The 21,398-nt window shown below is 34.3% G+C and overlaps 3 protein-coding genes and 1 pseudogene across 3 annotated transcripts; all 4 read left to right on the top strand.

Moving 5' to 3' along the window:
- The first annotated feature begins 1,540 nt into the window (after window positions 1-1,540).
- LOC146941551 (uncharacterized) lies at window positions 1,541-2,906 on the top strand (annotated as a pseudogene).
- Window positions 2,907-6,585: 3,679 nt separating this feature from the next.
- Window positions 6,586-10,782, top strand: KT2 (potassium transporter 2). The gene is made up of 10 exons (XM_085755357.1): window positions 6,586-6,626; window positions 6,726-6,877; window positions 6,984-7,218; window positions 7,318-7,560; window positions 7,813-7,869; window positions 8,021-8,281; window positions 8,719-8,771; window positions 8,877-8,994; window positions 9,153-9,407; window positions 9,493-10,782. Exons 2-10 carry the CDS (start codon window positions 6,836-6,838, stop codon window positions 10,611-10,613), a joined length of 2,385 nt encoding a protein of 794 aa, XP_085611483.1. The 5' UTR covers window positions 6,586-6,626; window positions 6,726-6,835; the 3' UTR covers window positions 10,614-10,782.
- A 1,202-nt stretch (window positions 10,783-11,984) lies between these two features.
- On the top strand, window positions 11,985-13,141 carry LOC146941549 (potassium transporter). The gene is made up of 3 exons (XM_085755360.1): window positions 11,985-12,318; window positions 12,412-12,475; window positions 12,684-13,141. Exons 1-3 carry the CDS (start codon window positions 12,037-12,039, stop codon window positions 12,851-12,853), a joined length of 516 nt encoding a protein of 171 aa, XP_085611486.1. The 5' UTR covers window positions 11,985-12,036; the 3' UTR covers window positions 12,854-13,141.
- A 3,593-nt stretch (window positions 13,142-16,734) lies between these two features.
- On the top strand, window positions 16,735-21,396 carry ETG1 (E2F target protein 1 (ETG1)). Its single transcript, XM_085755358.1, has 14 exons — window positions 16,735-16,963; window positions 17,053-17,166; window positions 17,259-17,372; window positions 17,573-17,698; window positions 17,888-17,932; window positions 18,448-18,567; window positions 18,692-18,847; window positions 19,010-19,084; window positions 19,209-19,322; window positions 19,497-19,696; window positions 19,785-19,920; window positions 20,119-20,346; window positions 20,757-20,824; window positions 20,912-21,396. Exons 1-14 carry the CDS (start codon window positions 16,796-16,798, stop codon window positions 21,024-21,026), a joined length of 1,779 nt encoding a protein of 592 aa, XP_085611484.1. The 5' UTR covers window positions 16,735-16,795; the 3' UTR covers window positions 21,027-21,396.
- Window positions 21,397-21,398: the final 2 nt, after the last annotated feature.

Here is a 21,398-nt window from a genome sequence, read left to right as displayed (position 1 = left end):
ATAAAAAATTCACACTCCAGAAAATCGGCATCTCCAAAACTTTCTCTTGGGATTTTCATCTGTGTTTGAAATACACATCTTCATAACCTTCTCACAACCGCATATTGGTGGTCGATTTCCAACATTGTAACTAATTGACGAAGTTCTGTTTCCACCCATTATAAACCCTAATTTCTCCAATTAAATATGACAGGAGAAGATGGAGAAGAGGAAGAAGAACCTGGATATGAAAGTATGGGTCGTACTATGGAGGAAGGAAGAAGAGATGGAGAAGAGGACTGCAATTACGATGGAGGAAGGAGGAAGAGGTGAAGAAGATGAAGAAGAGTGTAGCTGTGATGGAGGAAGATTTTTGGGGGAAATGAGGGGGGGGGGGGGGGGGGGGATGCCAATAAACTTGTTTTTTTTGGACTTTTGGTGTTTAATAATCTAGGTGGAAATTAAAAAAATAAAAATAATACCTAGTCAGCACGTCACGTCACCATTTTTATCCAGTCAGATGCTGACTGTTGGCTTTTGGGGGGGGGGGGGGGGGGGGGTAAACCAATGAATCTTTAAATTACATGTGGGAATCTACAAGTTTTTTTTACGGCGGTAAACCAAAAGTCGTCCAAATGGCTGGGGGTAAAAGCCTATTAACCTTTTATTTTTTTAATAAAAAAAATAACATATTGACATAACATAAAAGATTAAATAAAATAAAAAATGAAAGACGAAAATATTGCTTAAGATTAAGTTCAAGGAGAAATTGTGTAATTCTACTCTAATCATATTTAAGCACACTGCCTGGATGGATCTTAAAAAGAAAAAAAAAAACCGCCTGGATTCTCATTCCATTACACATGGGTTTAGGGTTTAGTTTCAAAACGGAATAGGCACTCGTCAACCTGAACGTCCCTTCACCTTCAACAATCCCTCCGACTAAACTCACCGTTGGACCTCTGCCGAATCTTCTGCCAGGTGTCCGGTGTTCTCGGTTGTCAGGTTTTGTTACTTTTTCCTTTTCTCTCAAGTACATCTTTTTTCCCTTTTAAACCTATTTTCTACGGGCCTCAATGAATCATGTTCATTCTGAATGAGACTAGAACTTAGAAGAGAACCTATTTTTCGTCTTTAAGCTTTTCTAAACTCTGTTCTTTTTTTTTTTTTTTTTGCCTTTCGCACCGGTTTCCGACCCACCAAAGGTGGACACTAATCTGGCTCGTGCGCAGAGGCGTGCGCACTGGCCAAGTGTTGTTCCCCTGGGAATGGAACCCGGTATTCCCCCGGATACGTCCTTGGAAGGAGCTCCTTGCCATTGGAGCCCAAGCAACCTGGTTTAAACTCTGTTCTTTGTATGACACTATGACCAAGGAAAAATAACAATAGTAACGCATGAATGTTGATTGGTGGTAGTAGTAGTAGCATAAATGTGGGTGAATAATAATCGATAAGGAAATGCATAACTAGTTACTGAGAAATTAGGGCAACAGTTTAATTTCATACAGGTGAGGGATAGTTCCTAAGTTCACCATGATTTAGTAAATTTCTTGTTTGCTTCGTTGATTCCTTATTCCTATATTGCTTGTGTGAATGAAATTACATACTTGCCATAACCTTTGTATTGCATATAAGTATATAACACAAATCAGGTTTTTAGCATTGTTGTTTGAAGGACACGATAAATCTTAGTTATTAATGCCCATATGTTTTGTTTAGTTGTTTATCTATTCCATTTTCATCGAATTATTATATCTTAAGGAATTTCAATCACTAGTTTTATCTAGTTCTGTTTTTTTATCTCTTCTTATCATTGTATTCTAGCTTGCACTTCGATCCTATCATTGAAAAATTTATTCATATATATTGAATCACTGAGATATCAATTTAGGCACAAAGTTATGGCTGAGGAACCCAGACAAACTCTTGGGGATTACAAGCCTCGCAGAATACTAAGCAGCATTGTCCTTCCTCCTGTTGATGCGGATGTTAGTTATGACCTCTCATCTTTGATTCGTTCTATCCGGGCATTCAATCAGTTTGGCGGGTTACCCTCTGAAGATCCCAAAATGCATCTATACGAATTTGTAGAAATTTGTAGCACCTTGAAATGTGATGCACTATGTGATGATAGTATCAGATTGCGATTATTCCCTTTTTCTCTAAAGGATGATGCGATCTGGTGGTTCAGGTGGTCATTACCAGAACAATCAATCACAACCTGGGATCAGCTTGCTACTAAGTTTTTGGAAAAGTATTATCCTCCATCAAAATTAGCGAAACTGAGGAGAGATATATTAAATTTTGCGCAGTTTGAGTCTGAAACATTTTATGAGGCAAAGGAACGGTTTCAAGACTTGTTGAGAAGATGCCCTGGCCACGAACTTCCAGATTGGCATCAGGCTCATATTTTCTTTGAAGGGTTGACACCTGCTAACAGATCATTGCTTGATGTTTCTATTGGTGGTTTTTTAAGAGAGAATAAACCTACACAGGCTTATGATTTGCTGGATGACATGGCCTTTATCAAATACCAGTTGCAGTTTGACAAACTTGGCATGGAGAAAGTGTCTAGTGTTCTAGCCACTCATACAAACACTGACAAATATAGCACAATACCTAGTAACATTTGTCCAAAAACAACAACTATCTCTACCACCATGTCTTATGAATGAGCTTTGTAAGCAAATTGGTTATTTGAGCACTAACTGCCAAGAAGGTAATTCCTCTGAGACTGAGGAGTTTGACTTTGCAGGTAATTCCATTGGAAAGCACTCACGACAGTATGACCCCTCTGGCGATTATTAAATTTGATACGTCTTCATGTTTTATTTTTTGGTAGTGGATAGATGAGTGAATGTGAAAGACTATCGTTTTGTTTTAAATTTTTCGTGATGAAATTTAGATGAACATTTTTTTTTAATTTTCAATTTAAATATTTATATTGTCAATATGCCTGTATCATATCGTATGTCGGAGTTCATACTTCATATTACATCAACAACTACCAAGCCTTATCCCACTAAATGGGGTCGGCTACATGGATCAAATGACGTCAATATGACTTTTTTTTTTCTTTCGAACACATACTATTGATTGGATCAGTAATCATAATGCGTTTTTTTTTTTTAGTGAAAACCTACATAATTTTCATGCTAATGATCTTTCTCATATTCACGTGTTAGGAATATTGTAACTTCTCCATATGATTACGCCCCTCTGACAAAAAAGAAAGAGAATTGGTCATGAGACACAATTTCTATGTAAATTGGGATGTGTTTATTTTAGTTTTGTAAAAAATTGATTTTTGTGTTAGAAAAATTTAAAGATTTAAAAAAAATGAAGTTATTTGTATTTGTCTATTACTCAAAAAATAATTTTTTAAAATGATTTTTAACTGGTTCATGTGTTACATTACCTCCTTGATTTTGAAAAAATTAGATTTTAAGTAAAGTTAATCCCAATAACTTTTTATTTTAGAGTCTAAATAGAATTTTTTTTACAAAATGATTTTTCTAAAAATTTTAAACAAACACTTAAAATTTGAGGTCTGAGTTATGATTTCAAGAGATGACAATATGGACAATACCCTTCCCTTTTCCTTTTTTTTGAGTGCTACGTTCTTTCAAATCTTCTTCATCCTCGTGTCTGTGTTTGTCAAACAATAAAAATAAAATTGTAAAATAATTCAGAACATTCCATTCTTTGATTTTATCCATGTTCCCAGTTATGAAAAAATAAATGATAATTTTCGTTTTGCTCTCATTCTTTTATTTACATATTCGTCACTGTCGGTAGGCACAGAATTTAACACTAAAATAGCCTCCACTTGCACTGTGTTTGTTTAATCAGGAACATAAAAATCTGGCTCACCACTGTCTTAGTATTCTCCAACCTTATAAAAAAGAGAATGAATTCTTTATGCAATTACTAGTACTTCAAAAATTGGATGTATTTGTCAGATTGCTTTGAAGTGCCAGCGTGAAAGGGTGTCCAAGATGAGCTTCCATTCTTCCACGGATACAATACATTAGGATCTGTATCTCTCAACATTACCATGTGACACATGCTGCCTACTAATTCTAAGATGGGTTGTGTTCAGTGAACGTGTTAGAATGTGGCATTGATTTGATGAGCACAAGTTTGTTTACTAATTTCAGATGATCATACATAGTAGTTGTTTATTTTGCAAGAAAGCACTTGTACTATTTGCACCATTTTCAAGCTCAAATGAACGTGATTCATAACTGTATAGGATCGGATGTCGCATTCAGGACCGTGCATTTGTTTTCATGGTGTAAATAAACCGTCCAAATCTATTTTTTTTTATGCAAACTACAAGTCTACAAATATCAATGTACTTGTTACTAATTTGAGATAAAAAAAATAAGTTTTTTTTTAATTCAAATAAGAAAATTTTGTTTATAGCAAAAAGAAAAATATCATCGGTACGTGTTTATTTGTTTTCAGTCATATGGAACTCAATTTGAGTTGTTTGCTTCTTTCTATAGTCCAAGACAAGATGCAGAGCAATGTGGGTCTCTTTTTATTTGTTTTAACCTATATATATACAGTACATTTTAAAATAACAATAATTGTACCCCAAAAAATCAATCAATAATTGTAACAAATAGTCGCCTATATTGTAAACAACAAAAAACAAATAGTTGCCCCGAACATTAGCTAAGGCAACCGCATCTAGTTCTAACTTCCGTACCTTTGATGAAATTCCAACATGTATTACTGAATTAATTTTTAATGAAATGATATAAGTTACTTTCTCTAAAAAATAAAATAAAATAGTTGCCCCGAGAAAAATCTCCCTACACATGAGTCAGTCCAATTCCAGCAACACTTACTATTTGTTACAGACAAACCTCATTACGAAAAATGGAAAAAAATACGGGTTATATTTCAAAAGGTTGAAGCTGCATGTAATTTATTTGGTTCTTAACAATCACGTATAATCACATCGTTTTGGTGAAATATTTTTCGTGACAACTAGCATTTATCATTCCAGCAATATACACTCCCTCAACCAAACAAATGCCTACGGTAATGTTCCAAACACACTCTAGAGTAAGTAAAGTATACCATAAACACCAAGTGATTTAGAAAGTCTACGCTAAGAGCATCCTCAATAGGCCCTCAATAGTCCTAAACACTTGGTTTCTCCGGTAAAAACATTGAAAGAAAGAAGGCTAGCCATTAATGTGGCCGTAAAGGAGTAGTGGTTAGGAGCACGTTGAGTTGTTCAGGTTTTATGACCATTTTCAAATTAAACATTTATTGTGAAGTGATAGTGATGCACATGCCTCTTGCTTTTTAAGTTAAGTAGTATTATTACATTTTTCTCCTGCTTCCCAAAATGATAGAATTATTTGTAAATAAAATTATACTAAAATAATTTATCAATTTCGTTTTTCAATACAATATTAATTACTTTTTTCGTTATAATTTTAAATCATTTTACTTTTATCACTATCAATTTAATATATTCTACTTTTGATAATGGAGAATGCACAAATACTTAACAAAATACTTATAACCATTTTTTTCTCCTTTTCACTTATATATTTTTTTAATATATGTGAAATGAACAAAATACTCGGTCAATATAGAAAAAAATAGAACATAAATACGCAAAAATAGTGTCCATTCCATCATTTCCCCCAATATGATCTATTCTCTCCTTCTAGCCCTTTCATTTAAGTGGAAAATTTACTATTTATTATTTATCATTATTATAGTTTACCCACTTGTCCAAATAATTTCAACTCTTTGATTGGATGTATTCGGTTACTTCTTTAATCAGGTAACGGCCCATAAAGAACCAAAGAAAGAATTTCAAAAGTTAGGTGAGTGGGGAACTTTGAAAGTTTGATTAACTATTGCTATTGCTATAGTTATGCATGCAATGTGTGATTAATAAAATGACAAAAAAACCCAAATAGAAAAAGTGTGTATGGGACACATGAGAAGGCAAACTGAAAATGATAACTGGTCCTCCATTTTGGATTGAGTAGGCACGACACAACACTTGCTAGTGACAAGTGAATTTGTAACTGTCTCTAAATCACGTGATTACAACTTGTTAAGTCATCATCAAAGGAACATTTTTCATACTATTATTTTTCATAATAATAACTTGCACCGTGAAATTAGCTTATTTTCGTTCTCTTTTCTTTATCATTCTCCTAACTACCAACTCCTCCTAGTCCTAACACATTATCATTCGTGTTGGACTTCCCAACAAACAGTGACCCGTTTGTTTTCTTTTCCAAAAAAAATAAAAGAGTGGACGGTAAATTGAACAAAAAAAAAGATTAAATAATGTGACAGTGCCACGCCACGCCACAGTGGTGTACAACCAGTATTTCCATTTCCATACATTCTTTCTCTGAGTGGTCTTAATTTATCAAATCAACTTGCATGTTACTTTTTATATATATAGTATAATAATATTATATTACGTGAACTTGATAGTATGATTTTATAAATAAATAAATAAATAAATAAAAGTGTTTACATTGAGAATACTACTACTGTTGATATGGTTTATCTTGTTTGCTCCTTAAATTATGGGAAAAGAAATAATGTGTGCCCACTTTTCAAGATTTGACAGAGATATGGAAGCCATGTGATATGTGAGTTTCATTTCATTCATATTTATCCATCCAAAACCAAAAGAGTGTGAATGTTTTTCTATTTCTAATATTATTACCTCTGAAACTGAACTGAGACAGGAAACAGACAGGATCATTATTGAGTGGCTGGAATTGTTTGGTTTAAGATTTCCTCACTCTTGTTGCTGAGTTCAGATCTGTTTGTTACACTTTCTTTCAAGACAAAACAAATGGATCTTGAACCTGGGAGGAAGTGTTGGGATAGTTCAAAGGTTAGTGCATTTCACCTTTCTAATGTGGGTTTTTATTGAGTTATGAATATTTGTGAAATGAAATGGATGGTAATTGAGTAAGTTGTTGATGAAATTTGATTTTCAGAGAGATTCTTGGAAGACTATTCTGCTACTGGCTTACCAGAGTCTTGGTGTTGTATATGGAGACTTGAGTATTTCTCCATTGTATGTTTTTACAAGCACTTTTGCTGAAGATATTGAACATTCAGAGACTAATGAAGAGATTTATGGCACACTTTCTTTTGTTTTCTGGACTCTTACATTGATTCCACTCTTCAAATATGTGTTTGTTGTTCTTAGAGCTGATGATAATGGGGAAGGTAATAAGGATTTGAATTTCAACAAATAAGAGAAACTAATATGATGATTTTCCTGTTTCTTTTGCTCATGATGATTTTCATGTATGTGTGGCTATGCAGGTGGTACTTTTGCTCTTTATTCATTGATTTGTAGGCATGCGAAAGTGAGTCTTTTACCAAACAGACAGCATGCTGATGAAGCACTTTCTTCATATAAGATGGAGGAGCCTCCAGAGAAAGAGTATTCTAAATTTAAGATACTGCTTGAGAAGTATAAGACTTTGCATACTGCTCTTCTGATTGTGGTTCTTCTTGGTACTTGTATGGTAATTGGGGATGGAGTGCTTACCCCAGCCATTTCCGGTAAGAATCCTATCCCCCTTATTTCACAATGTTTTACAAGTAACTAAGCAATTGAGTTCAAGTAGTTAATGAACTTCAGTTTAGGTCCCTGGAGTATATGAGTTCGAACTGTAATCGGAACAGTCTATGTTCCGACTTTACTTACTCCGGATTATTGGGGCGGCCCTTCCCCTGGGAATTCGGAGGGTTAATAAAAAGAAAATTTCACAACTAATTTCATATCAATTATTGACTAGCTTTTCATTCATGTAGTTTTCTCAGCAGTATCTGGTCTTGAGGTATCCATCATGTCCAAGAAACACCACCAGTGTAAGTAATCACTTATAGTATTCTTAGATATTCCAACATGTTAGCAGTGTCAAATTAAGTGAATATATTTCAATTAAATGGCAATTAAGTTCACAAGATTTCTTCATTGTTCTGGTATTTGAATTTTGAACCTATTGATTTTTGTCTGCAGATGCTGTGATTCCCATCACTTGCTTCATACTGGTGTGTTTGTTTGCACTTCAACACTATGGTACACATAAGGTTGGGTTCTTTTTTGCTCCAATTGTGCTGACATGGCTACTGTGCATTAGCACACTTGGCGTATATAATATATTCAAATGGAATCCGCATGTATATAAAGCTCTTTCGCCGTATTATATGTTCAAGTTCTTGAAAAAGACAAGGATAAGTGGATGGCTGTCTTTGGGTGGAATATTACTTTGTATAACAGGTAAAGAGAAGAAATTTCATACATTTATATAGTAGAATAATGTTTTGTGCTATTCTCCTACTTATTCTTTAAATCCAAAACCCCAAAACCTATATCTATCTATAAATATTCATATCTTGTACTGTTGTAAGAGTAAGACGGAATACTATTTTATCCGAGGCATCTTTTTAGAAACCTCAGAGTCAAAAGTACTATGATTTAATTAAGACATGGAATAAGTTCTCTGGATATATACTTGAACAAATTCTGGACTGCTCCTTTATCTATCATTATTTCCCTTAAAGTATCAAATTTAGTATACTTTCACTAAATCAAAGCAAAGATATTATGCCCTCAAATCAATAGATTTGAGCTTTCACATGGAAGCATTGTAAAACTTCTGCAGTAAATCTATTTTACTTTATGACATACTCCTTATGTGTTGACTTTGTGTGCAGGCTCAGAAGCTATGTTTGCTGATCTTGGTCATTTCAATTATATGGCCATTCAGGTTGGTTAAAATACTTCTCTCATTTTCTGTTTGCTATTTTTTATGCTATATTGTTATGCTCTTATAGACCTGGGGAAAATGTCTTTAACAATTTGTCATGTGCAGATTGCATTCACCTTTCTGGTATATCCTGCACTTATATTGGCATATATGGGTCAAGCTGCGTACTTGTCGCAACATCACAATGCTGATCTACGAATCAGCTACTATGTCTCCGTTCCAGGTATTCATTGCCATATATCACTTTTTATAGGAAATTACTAACTAGTAGTATAAATGAATTTATTTGCAATGCCTTCCTGGTTTTCAGAACTCTTATGGTTGTTATTACCTGGTACAATAGCATATTATAGAAAACATTATACAAAATTTTGGCTGCAGAAAGCGTGAGATGGCCGGTGCTTATCTTAGCTATTCTAGCTTCTGTTGTGGGGAGCCAAGCAATCATCAGTGGAACATTTTCGATCATAAACCAGAGCCAATCTCTTGGCTGTTTCCCAAGAGTTAAGGTTGTTCATACATCAGAAAAAATACATGGCCAGGTTTACATCCCAGAAATTAATTGGATGCTCATGATTCTATGTATTGCTGTCACCATTGGATTTCGAGACACAAAACACCTGGGAAATGCATCAGGTATATTACAATTTATGCGTGATTAACTAGATAAAACACAGTGGTACTTATAATGTGACATATAATCAACAATGTTTTGATGCAGGGTTAGCAGTGATGACCGTGATGTTGGTAACAACGTGCCTAACTTCTTTGGTGATAGTAGTTTGTTGGCATAAACCACCAATTTTAGCTCTTTGTTTCCTATTGTTTTTTGGATCTGTCGAACTGCTATACTTTTCAGCTTCACTGACAAAGTTCCGCGAGGGTGCTTGGCTACCAATCCTCCTTGCCCTCTTCCTAATGATTATAATGCTCATTTGGCACTACGCAACAATCAAGAAATATGAATATGACCTTCACAACAAGGTTTCACTAGAATGGCTTCTAGCTTTAGGTCCAAGCTTAGGAATTGCCAGGGTCCCTGGAATAGGCCTTGTGTTCACTGATCTCACTACCGGCATCCCAGCGAATTTCTCCCGCTTTGTCACCAACCTCCCTGCATATCACCGTGTCCTAGTTTTTGTATGTGTGAAATCAGTACCTGTTCCTCATGTAACCCCTGAAGAGAGGTACCTTGTAGGCCGCGTAGGACCTGCTACTCATCGATCTTATAGGTGTATAGTAAGATATGGATACCGCGACGTTCATCAAGATGTTGATTCCTTTGAAACCGAACTAGTAAAAAAGTTGTCTGATTTTATCCAATACGATTGGTATCGAACTCGTGGGAATAGTATGAGCATTGAGGATGATGGTTCACACTCGAACGAATCATCTAGTTACAGATTAACTGTGATTGGAACAACTAGCTTTTGCAGCCAACAAGGATATGAGAGTCAGCAAAGTGTGCAGCCAGGTAGCGTGTCTGTAGGATTTCCAAGTGTGCAAAGCTTAACAGATGTTATTGAGATGGAACCGATGGATGCTGCGCCCGAAAGACGAGTGAGGTTTGCTGTTGATGATGATCATGAAAGTGAGACAAGGTCTGAGGTTGGTGTGCAAATGCAGGAAGAGCTTGAAGATCTTTATGCTGCTCAAGAAGCTGGTATTGCTTTCATTCTTGGACATTCTTATATGAAAACAAAGCAAGGTTCATCATTCTTGAAGAAGCTGGCACTTAACTATGGATATAATTTCTTGAGAAGGAATTGTAGAGGGCCTGACGTGTCACTTAAGGTTCCCCCAGTTTCTTTATTGGAGGTTGGCATGGTTTATATTGTGTAGAAAAACTAACTTGTAATTAGCTTTTCATTTTCGGTTTTGTGTTTTTGCATGTAGAGTTATAACTACATACAGACTTTAATGGCAGAGCAATGTGCAGCTTACAAAGACCTTTGTTAATGGGACTGTGTGACAATTAATTATAATATCTATGAGGATTGTTAGCAAGAAACTGTTATGATTTCCTCCCTCTTTGACTCTCAATTATATAGTGAAGTTAATTTAATTGCTAAAAGCTTATTTTAATAGTAAAATAGTATAAAATGTTTAATATTTTTTTTAAAAAACAAAACGTTTAATATCTTATTATATTTAATATTTAATTTGATTTAATTGGAGAGATTATTAATTGAAAATTTGAGCAAAGTAAAATGCAAAAGAATATGAAAATAAAGTAAGTGTTCGTAACAATGAGAAGAAATTGATTGATTTCACAAAATTCAAAAATGAAACTCAAATATTAATTTAATTTTTATTTTTGTATGTAATAATGAATATCAAATACAACAAATATATGTGAAAAGAACAGAACAAAACAAAAGAAACACATTCCTTCAAAAACAAAAACAATAAACAAAAGAAACACATACCAGTTTTTTTTTTTGTTGGTATAAAGCACATACTAGTTCTATGATGCACAAGTAAGAAAAGATTTACATCATGCATAAATTAGTTTTTTATCATTAAATCAATAAATTTTATCATTGAATTAAATAATGTATGGCGTGATTCATTGATCCAGTAGTAAAAAACACATTTGCACATGATGCAAAACTATTTTACTTGTGCCCCTTAAACAAAGTAAAAAACATATACATGTATGTTTTCTATATCTTAAAGGCATAAACCAATAAGATGGTTTTGTCAAAAAAATAAATAAAGAAAACATTAAGTTGATCCCAAAATTGTTTGAACTAGATGATTTAAGTATTTCTCATTTTAACTAAAACTTAGATTTGAATTCAGCCTAAAAAGTATAAAATCTTTATGAAAGATTTTATGGTCTATTATGATCTACATAATTCGAGAGATTAATCTTTATACTTAAATGTATATGATTCTTAGTTAAAAAATAAATTAATCAGATTTGAGAATCATTCTCTGAGACTGAAACCTCAGAAGGAAATTAATGATCCACATAAATTTCTTAATTACATGGCATCAAGCTCTAGAAAATAGAGATCCAATCATTTTAAGAGCTCCCTAAGGTGCCACATAGTCCACAATGTTAACCACCAAGTTGTGAGTGGCAACAGTGCTGTGGACAAAATTAACACCAACCTGTGGCTACAATTTGATGCCCCAAATACTGAAAAGAATGAAGCACACTCATATCATAAGCAGATATATAACATAACGTACAATACAAGAAGCAGAACAAAGTTCAAATTCATTCTAGGTGGTCATTGCTCAAGAACATACATAAATGGGTCTTGGGACTTTGCCATTGACCCCTCCTTATTATACAAGTTTTTCTTCAAAGTCATCAGGACTTGTACATAAAAATACTAATAATTGCAATAGAAGCAAAAAATTCATAGTTTCAGCCAAACAAGAGAAGAAGGAAGAAGATAAGAATAAGCAATCTTTTTTTACTAGTGTAACTGATGCTCTTGATTTTGCTCAACCAAGATCCGCACAAGATGCTCAGCTTATACAAGAGGCTAGAGAAGCCACAAAATCTGGAGAACAAATGAGCAGGGAGCAGGTATATTATAATTAATCTTCTAAACTGTTCATCTTTCATAATCAATAATCTTTATGATTCTCTTTAATTTTTATATTTTTGTAAATAATGCAGTATGGAGCTCTTAGAAGGAAAATTGGTGGGACTTACAAGGATTTTTTCAAATCTTATGTTGAAGGTATAGTTATTATTGTTTTGTAGAGTAGTATATTTATCTTTCAAAGCCATAAGAAATGAAATTAATTGAATACCCAACATTTTTCATTTTCTTATTTTATTAATGAAATTTGATACAACATGTCCTTAAAGAAGCATGTGATTAGTTGAATTATATATTGTTTGGTTTAGAAATATAATTGAAACATTAATCTTGTTGTACTGAGCAGTGGATGGAGAATATGTTGAAGAGGGTTGGGTAGACAAAACATGCAAGGTGTGCAAAAAGGACACCAAGGGTGAAGCAAGACAAGTGGACAAGCTTGGAAGATATGTTCATGTAGCATGTGCAGAGAAGGCAAAATCTGGAAACTTCTTTACCAGACTCTTCTCTTTATGACCATGACATGGTATTGTAGTGGAGAAGAGACGTTTTCTCATCATTCAGTCAATACAAGAATGAAATTTTAAAGTATATAGTAGTTTTCTCTTTGGCCAAATGAACTGTTGCATTCTTAACCATACAAATTTTTATTTTCCTTTATCATTATATCTTGTCTGGTAGACTTTTTAGGGTGTTTTGTTTTGAACCCATTGGTGGAAGTTCCCTTTGGCCATTAGGTGATTTTAATTTTATTGTTGTGTCTCAAACAAATGGAGAATTGATTCAGGATTCATGTTCGCTGAATATGTGTCTAAGTATTGATTGTCCTAATTTTTTTAAATTGGATTAAAAGAAGGGTAGTGTTAACTTGTGCCCTTAGGGCACATGTTAAGAAAACCAAAAGAAGAAATATTCTCTAAAATTGTGTGCATTCAATTCATTAAAAAGTTAAAGATTAAATGAAATACACACATTCCAATAAACTATTTCTATTTTTGATTCATTAACTTGTGCCTTAAGGGCACAAGTTAACATTTCCCTTAAAAGAAAGAAGCCTACAATTTTGCTTCTACTAAAAATCAGAATTTTAATCTGAAACGGAAACTATAATTCTTTGGGAATTTCTTCTTTTCCCCCTTTGTCTCTTCTCGCACGCCCTATTCAAATTATAAAATGCGAAAAAATGGAGGGTTTGTAAAGGTGTTTTAGCATGTTTTGGAGGATGTTTAAAACTTTTCGGATTATAAAATACAAAATTTGTAGGGTGCGTGAAAAATTAATACGATGGAAATGAATTTTTACCATCAGATCAAGGAGATTCTTACATGTTTTGGTTGCTTTAGATTCAGAACTAGGATGAACTGTGCGACAAAATGAAAGGGTTTATTTGAAGCTAATCTAAGCGGAGTGCTCTGCACGCTACAGCAACCAAAGCCCTTAATCTAGAACACTGTATTCTATTAACTATTAACGCTATGCAATGGGATTGGGAGGTGTTAATCAAACCTAAAGTCTAAGTATTATACAAAAATCAAGTATAAAGCATGATTCAGTCATATATTCTCCTAAATTTCTCATAGTTTTTTTTCTCATAGTTAAATTATGAAAGTTGGTATTTGGTGGCATAGTCCTAAGTCCTAACCGTGCTCAACCTTCAAGGTCCGAAAATTGCTGTATACACATGTTGTTTGGCTGAGAAACACATGTAAAAGACGAAAATACCCCTCGGTAGTTAACTGCCGAGGAAAAATAAAAACGGCTGGCTGCAGTTAACTACCGAGGAAAACCTCGGTAGTTAACTGCCGAGGAACGATACTGGTGTTTTTCTGCTATCTTCTTCCCCTACATCCCCTAAACTTGCTTAAGTACGAGTTAATTTGTAGATTCTGTTCTTCAAAAACTGAAATTGCTTAAGTATGAATAATTCCGTGACAATTATTCTCACTCCGCTGCGCTGTTTTAGAATTATTCAAAACTGAGAACTAGAATTGTTGTTGAATTATTCTATGAATTTGTAGATTCTGTTCTTCAAAAATGCTCCTTGCACCTTGTTATTATTAATTATTATTTTTTAAAATTAAACTTTCATTATTACTTCGATTCTGGTTCAAATTCTTATGGAAGCAATTTCAATTTTGAAATTATTGTAATCATTTATATTCTGCAAATTTTTATCAATTTGAAGGATTATTAGTTTCAGGAATCTTCAATTTTCCATGAATTAAGCTGGCACCATTAACAACCGCAGGGTATCAAACTGATAAAAACACACCAGTAACCAGTATTGTAAATAGGGGAAGAAAAAGAAAGCAGAAAACAGCAGTATCATTCCTCGGCAGTTAACTACCGAGGATTTCCTCGGCAGTTAACTGCAGCCGGTTTTAAATTCCTCGGCTGTTAGGGGGCAAAATCGTATTTTACTAGTGTGAAACAGTCTTATCAAATGTGTCAACAGCAATTTTCTCAAGGTCCGGTTAAATTCACACTAGAACCGGTCCAAAAATTGTGCTCAGTTAGCTGGTACCAGATACCACGTTCACCATTACATACAAGTAATACTTGTATGGTTGACATTATATTTTATTTATAAAAAAAAAGCTTTAGAGAGACACATATTAGGAATAACATTTCAACCGCAAAACTGATCTGATTGGATTGAGAAGATTGGTCGGATTGGTGAACAAAGTTTCCTTGTAAGGAAAGTAAGGATGATAACCGCAAACATTGACACTAATCTAAATTTTTTTCGTGAGAAATGTTAACTTGTGCCCTTAGTACACAGCTTAACGAATTAAAAGTATAAATAGTTTATTGGAATGTGTACATTTTATTTAATATTTAACTTTTTAATGAATTGAATGTACATAATTTTAGAAAATATTTATTCTTTTGGTTTTTTTAACATGTGACCTAAGGGCACAAGTTAACACTACCATTTTTTCATTTATGGGCGAAAATCAAAAACTTATCTTTATATAAAAAATAAATAATTCTCGAGTGAGTGATAAAATAACGACATAGTTTTTTTTTTGAGGTAAAATAACGACAGAGTTGAAAACTGCAAAAATTATATCATTTAATACCCAAGCAAATTTAAGACACGCCAATGTCTACTAATTATATTAATTTGTGTATCTTCATATTTTAAATTGCAGTATGATTTTCTCATTTTAACAATAAAACATGCATATAACACATATATTCACCTACAAAATATACATATTAAATACATATTTTTCTTCACACGTGATCAAATAATCTAATCATTAGCAATTTATCTCTCCTATTATTGCACTTTTTATTCAAAATCTTGTTCAATAGTTTTTTATGGGGACAATATTTTTTGTGAGATCAAAGAGAAAATTATACGACCACTAATAACAAAATAACTAAGTTTGAGAGGCAGCTGCCCTCAATTACTTAGCTTTCGATTTGTGTTTACCTTAAAGACTTCGACACTCAAGTAAAGTAAGAGCAAAATGAGAGTGAAAGAAGTTTTGTACCTTTGTGAGTTGTGATTGACATGTATAAATACATCGATGTTTGGGGAGGAATAATCATGGACCGTTACTATCAGCAACCTCCCAATGGTTTTCGTGGGTAGTCGTGGTGGCTATCAATGGACAGGATGTTGCGACATTAGAAGATGATACGTAGACACTAGGGGGGTCATATACGAGAGAAGGATTCAAAACATGTCAGACTCAAGCGAAAAATTGGGCTAAAATACAGACTTGACTTCTAACTCCAATCCATAACATAAAAGAGTTGCTCTTCTCCCATTTAGAATTGTTCATTTCCCTAAAAATATCCAACGTGAGCTAACTCACGTTCGACTATTTTCAACGTGAGTTAATCATGTAGGGCATTTTTCAGCGCGAGCTACCTCACGTAGGCACGGGAATGAGCAAAAACAAAAGGGAGAAACACATTTTTCTAACATAAATTATGAACTTGAACCCCAATTACAACAAATGTGAGCGTAGTGCTTCAACTATCAACATCAATTGCAATTGGTTGACATCGAGTAAAAACATATAATTATTGCACTTTTCATCGACTCTTGTGTTTGTATTTTAGGTTTGAGTAATGATACGTAGAGATCCTTAATTTTTATACACTTATTCAACATAACATTTTCTCCATCTCTCTTTTTCTATCACATCATCGATGTATTACATTTACCACATCATCTTGATTTATTTCTCTCTCAAGGTGTCAATTGGTTTTTGGGTTTCTATCAAATATTAATAAATATTACCCAAATAAATAAATAAAAATAAAAATAAATAAAAAAATTATAGAGGGTTAACGAATGGCGGGAAGGATTAAGCCGAAGAAGATTTGGCGGGAAACGGAAATCCTACAAAGCTGCTGCAGAAGCATACGGTAAGAACATAACCGTTGCGCATTCTGATCTGCATCTTCATTCTCCACAGCCTCAACTCACGAGTCACGATGGTGGGCCCACAGTATGATCTTCTCGCCAACCCACTCGGTGCGGTCAGATCCACCTTCGACGCCGCCATAGCCACCGGTTCCGATCCCACTTCTTTAAACAACCGCGACTGGGGCGTCATCGATCTCTTCCGCAACCTTCTTTCCGACCAATCACATCTCTCTCAGGTAATAACAATCTCCACTCTCTTCTCTTCAAATCACATCAAAACCCTAATTGTTAATTAATTTACTATACCCTAATTATGCTTCATTAGGTTCCGCTTCTCACACCAGCCACTATCAGATACGTGAAACCAAATACTCTTGTTCGGTTTCGTGGTATGATTCAGGATATGCTTGGAAATGAATTTTATGTAGGCGCTGTTAAGGTAATTTTTCTTTTTATCTCTTTATCTTGTTCCAGTTTCTTGCTTAATTAAAAAAATAATATTAATTTTGATTATGTGAATGTATATTGAAGGATGGTTCCGTGTGGAGGACCAATAAATTTACGGATTTTTGTCAACATTCCATCCCTGTCGGTTGCTCTGCTGATACGCCTATTTGGGAACGGAGATTGCTTTACTGTGTTCCGGTGAGCTGTCCATTTCTCGTCACTCTCTAATATTTTCTTGCGTCGTGTTATGTTTCTTTCATATATTTTAGGGACTACTTAATACATGTATGTACTTTCATTACTAAATTGGAAAGAGATGGATAATTTAGTGGTAAGTTGATGATTTATTTTAAATTGAATAATAGAGTTTCCAAGGTTTAACAGTTGTTTATGCATAGGTTCCGGGACTGAATTCGTGGGCAGAACCTTCAGGAGAAGCAGTTGGCAATCCATCTATGGATTGGACATCTGAGCAAAGAGAAAAGAGGAGGAGAGGAGATGAAGAGTCTTCTTCTAACATGCCTGTAATTTCTTCCTTGCCTTTAATTGAGTTCATTCCTTGTTTCTTTGTGTCCCGAGAGAAATGTGAATAATTTGTACCCTTACCGAATCATTTTGTTGGATTTCATTATGATTTTGACAACACTATACACTGTGAGTAATGTGTGTTCATTCAGCTTTTTGAATTTTTAATGACATTTATTTATTCACAGGTTGAGGGTGATGAGGTTGAAGGTTCTCCTAATACTAAAAGAATGGTATGAATGGCTTTCACCCAACTCCAATTGTGTTATGAATTTGATTGACTGGAAAGAATCATCCTAGAATAATATATTAGTATCTTTTGTTTAAATTTGTTAGAAATTATGGCTGATATTTTGCTCGAGGTTTATTTTTCAATTCCAATCAAGTCCATCCAAACCAAGATATTTGTTATCCAAAAATTTTATGTCCATAGACCCTCAAGTCTTCAGTACCCTATTTAGTTTACAAGTTTTATTTATGAAATCATTAACAGTTTCTTTAGTATTCTATTTAGTTTAGGAGTTCTGGACTTGTTATGAAGTCTTGAACAGCTTATGAGTTGTACTGAATAACTGACTGATAGGTCCAGTGGTATTTTTCCAGTTTATAAGTTAAATGTGCGTACTAGTTGATTCATTTTTTATTACTACCTCCATTTGTTGGAATCGTCAAAATTACTTGAGTTTGATAATTGGTGCAACCTTCTATTCTGTTCTTTTAAGAATTGGTGTGACTCTTACTTTTACAGAGAGAAGGTGAATGCACTTCCCCTGCTTCTCAGTCTCAGGGAGTTGTAACTGAGATTGCTGGCTCTAGTATGAGTTTATTGCCTGGTCTCAATGGCATCTCATCTAGTTGTATTGTAAAGGTAAGATTTAGTCTCATTGTTTAGGATCTTATGAAATATATTTCATTGACATGAGATTAACTTGTTTTTAATTTCATGGAATTATATCAAATCCATTTCCTTATTTTCCTCTGTACCATGCTAGGTATATGACACACCAGAGTCTGAACTGAAGCTGAATGACATTTTTGAGTTTGTGGGTATCCTTACATCTGATCCAGAACTTCAGGAGGACAACGAAGATAGTGATTTATCAAATGGATTTGGTGAAGATCCCTTGCATCATTTCCCAGCTGACAAGGTATGATTCATCCCTTGAGGATACTTGATCAATGAGAATAGTATAAATGAAACTAGCATAAATGAAGCACAAATATGCAGCTGTATATTGTTTCTATGTCCTCATAGCACCTGGTTTATAAGTTTTGACATGTTTATTTGCATTTTACCCTCTAAATTGCAGGTACCACGCCTTCATTGTTTTATTCATAGGAAACTTTCGGTTCAGGACTTCCTTCAGAATAAGCCTATTACAGAGGTACCCACTCAAATGTATTTATTCATCTAAGCAAATGGCTCGAGTTTAGCAATTAGCGTCTTGAATTGGGATAATTCTTAACTTGAAAATACCTTGATAAGATAGCATGTGCTTGTTCTTACAGCCAAAACCTGACTTGGTCAAAGGCATCAGGGAGTCTCTCTTAAGACATCTCTCAGCTGTTCTAGGCAATGATGATGTAGCTGCTCATTTCATGTTGCTGCATCTCCTATCCAAGGTGTGCTGTTCTTAATAGATCATTCCCTTCTACCTTTTCAAGCATTGTAAATGATCTCGGTATTGTTTGTCTCACATGTTTCCCTTTCCTCCCACACATGATTTATGCATTCTAATCCCCTTGCCCTCCATTCTTGAGAATGTTTGTAATAAGGATTGATTTGCTTTTGACCAGGTGGAAGCCAGGGTAGATGCTCTTGCTGTGGGAAAGTTTTCAGTAAATTTTACTTGTTTTAGCAAAGAAACTGCATCTATCGGAAAACAACTAAACCATGCTGTCAAGAACCTCGTGCCTTTCACACATTGCATACCCCTTACAGTGGAATACTTGAACACTGCTTCTCTTGCACCAAAAAAGAATTATGATACAAATAGGTATGGGATCATATTTGATAATCATTCTGAATATTGACTTCTTACTAGTACACAAATAAATTTACAAGTTTTATTGTCAATGCTCCAGATTAGAAACTGGTGTCTTGCAACTAGCTGAAGGTTCGCATTTAATTGTTGATGAGACACAATTAAAAGCTGGAACTCTCAATTCTGTGGGTGTAGAGAATGCAAGGTTGCTGAAAAATGTAATGGAGTTGCAAAAGGTAACTTTCTGCTTGTCTAGCTCTCCCTATCTTTTTGGATGGTTGTGTGTTCTATTATGCTATGAATCTTGATTTCTTAGATAAATTTCTTTTCACTTAAAACAATTTTTTCTTATTGAAAAACACTATTTTCCATTTTCTGTTGATTGCTTGCAATTATTTTCTAAGATAATGACAAGTACTTGGTATGTGTTTCAGGTGGAATATGATTTCAAGTACTATAAAATGGAAATGGCAACTGATGTCCAACTGTTAGTTTTGTCTGAGGGGAAATCAAATATCTTACCAGCTGATGTAATTGTACCTATCCGGCCTTCTGCAACCATTTGCTTGGAAGCTGTGGAAGCAGAAGCTTTGGAAGCTTGGAGGTGGTATTTAGCAACTGTTAGACAACTGCCACACTCTTTTGAATCAGAAACTCAGCAGGTATGAGTGATGCTAATAACAGTTTTCATAAACTAAGGTTGTTTAAGGTTAAATTGAACCAGTTAAAGATATTTAGGTTACCTGCCTTACTCTTAGCATACAAATTCAGGAACTGACTAATTTCAAAGTTGGGCAGAAGTGGCATTTTAAATTTGATTTTTACATCATCCACTTCAACCTATACATGCATAGCTTAAAACATGCAGGTGATTCACTAGTGTTTCCAATAGATTCCTGGGCGCTTATAGTTTGCATTACTATTGCAATTTACAAATTCTTTTTTGCTGATTTCTCTAGTTCCATCATTATTATTTGGAAACACCATTTTTCTTAATGAATACATCTCTAGCATACTTAATCTTTGTGGCGAGAATGCATTATAAGCCTTTGCACTGTTTTGGGTGTTCCAGGTGGTAGAAAGTGATTTAGTTGCCGCAATACAAGCAGATAGGAGTTTGAATACCCAAGATTTAAGCAGGTTTGTGATTGACTATATTACATGTCTTGTCATTTTGTTTGCAGCCTTTCTTCCCTGACCTTTTGTTGCCCTACCTTCTCTGAACAGATTGGTAACAATGGGTCGCCTCATGTGTTTAAGCTTTGGTGAGACCACCCTGTCACTAGAACATTGGCAAATGACCAAGGAATTGGAAAGACTCCGCAGAGAGAGGTTAAAGTGAAATACAGATTGGAATTAACACAAGGTCACCGCTGCCGCCTTAATTTCTGTTGTAAAATCAGGGAAATGAATGCCAGTCTCTTATTACCCAGCATATTGAACTTATGAATGAATATTAGAAAGAATCTAGTAGTCGGTTCCTTATAAATGTGGTAAAAGCAATATGATACCATTTCATACAGTCATGAAAAATGTATTTCTGGCTTTCTTGCCATTAAGGCTAAGTGACAGCCCTTTCCTACATGTCGTCATTAGGCAAATAAGCAATATATATTCTATGTCCGCATGAAGCTATCTAGATTAGAGGCAAACCTCTACTTTGTTAAAAAAAATATGAATAATGCTAGCAAAATCTAACACACTTTTCTATATA

Source organism: Medicago sativa, chromosome 3 (assembly GCF_051527215.1).
Source record: "Medicago sativa cultivar Bolivia chromosome 3, Bolivia_mono, whole genome shotgun sequence".
NCBI lineage: Eukaryota > Viridiplantae > Streptophyta > Magnoliopsida > Fabales > Fabaceae > Medicago > Medicago sativa.
This window is presented reverse-complemented; position numbering and strand designations above follow the sequence as displayed.

Coding starts and splice junctions, on each gene's coding strand:
- KT2 (XM_085755357.1), top strand. CDS start 6,836: ATGGATCTTGAACCTGGGAGGAAGTGTTGGGATAGTTCAAAG. Junction 8,772..8,876: donor TCAATTATATGGCCATTCAG/GTTGGTTAAAAT, acceptor TGTCATGTGCAG/ATTGCATTCACCTTTCTGGT. Junction 8,995..9,152: donor CTACTATGTCTCCGTTCCAG/GTATTCATTGCC, acceptor TTTTGGCTGCAG/AAAGCGTGAGATGGCCGGTG.
- LOC146941549 (XM_085755360.1), top strand. CDS start 12,037: ATGGGTCTTGGGACTTTGCCATTGACCCCTCCTTATTATACAAGTTTT. Junction 12,319..12,411: donor AACAAATGAGCAGGGAGCAG/GTATATTATAAT, acceptor TAAATAATGCAG/TATGGAGCTCTTAGAAGGAA. Junction 12,476..12,683: donor TTTCAAATCTTATGTTGAAG/GTATAGTTATTA, acceptor TGTACTGAGCAG/TGGATGGAGAATATGTTGAA.
- ETG1 (XM_085755358.1), top strand. CDS start 16,796: ATGGTGGGCCCACAGTATGATCTTCTCGCCAACCCACTCGGTGCGGTC. Junction 17,933..18,447: donor CTCCTAATACTAAAAGAATG/GTATGAATGGCT, acceptor TTACTTTTACAG/AGAGAAGGTGAATGCACTTC. Junction 19,697..19,784: donor AAGAATTATGATACAAATAG/GTATGGGATCAT, acceptor TCAATGCTCCAG/ATTAGAAACTGGTGTCTTGC.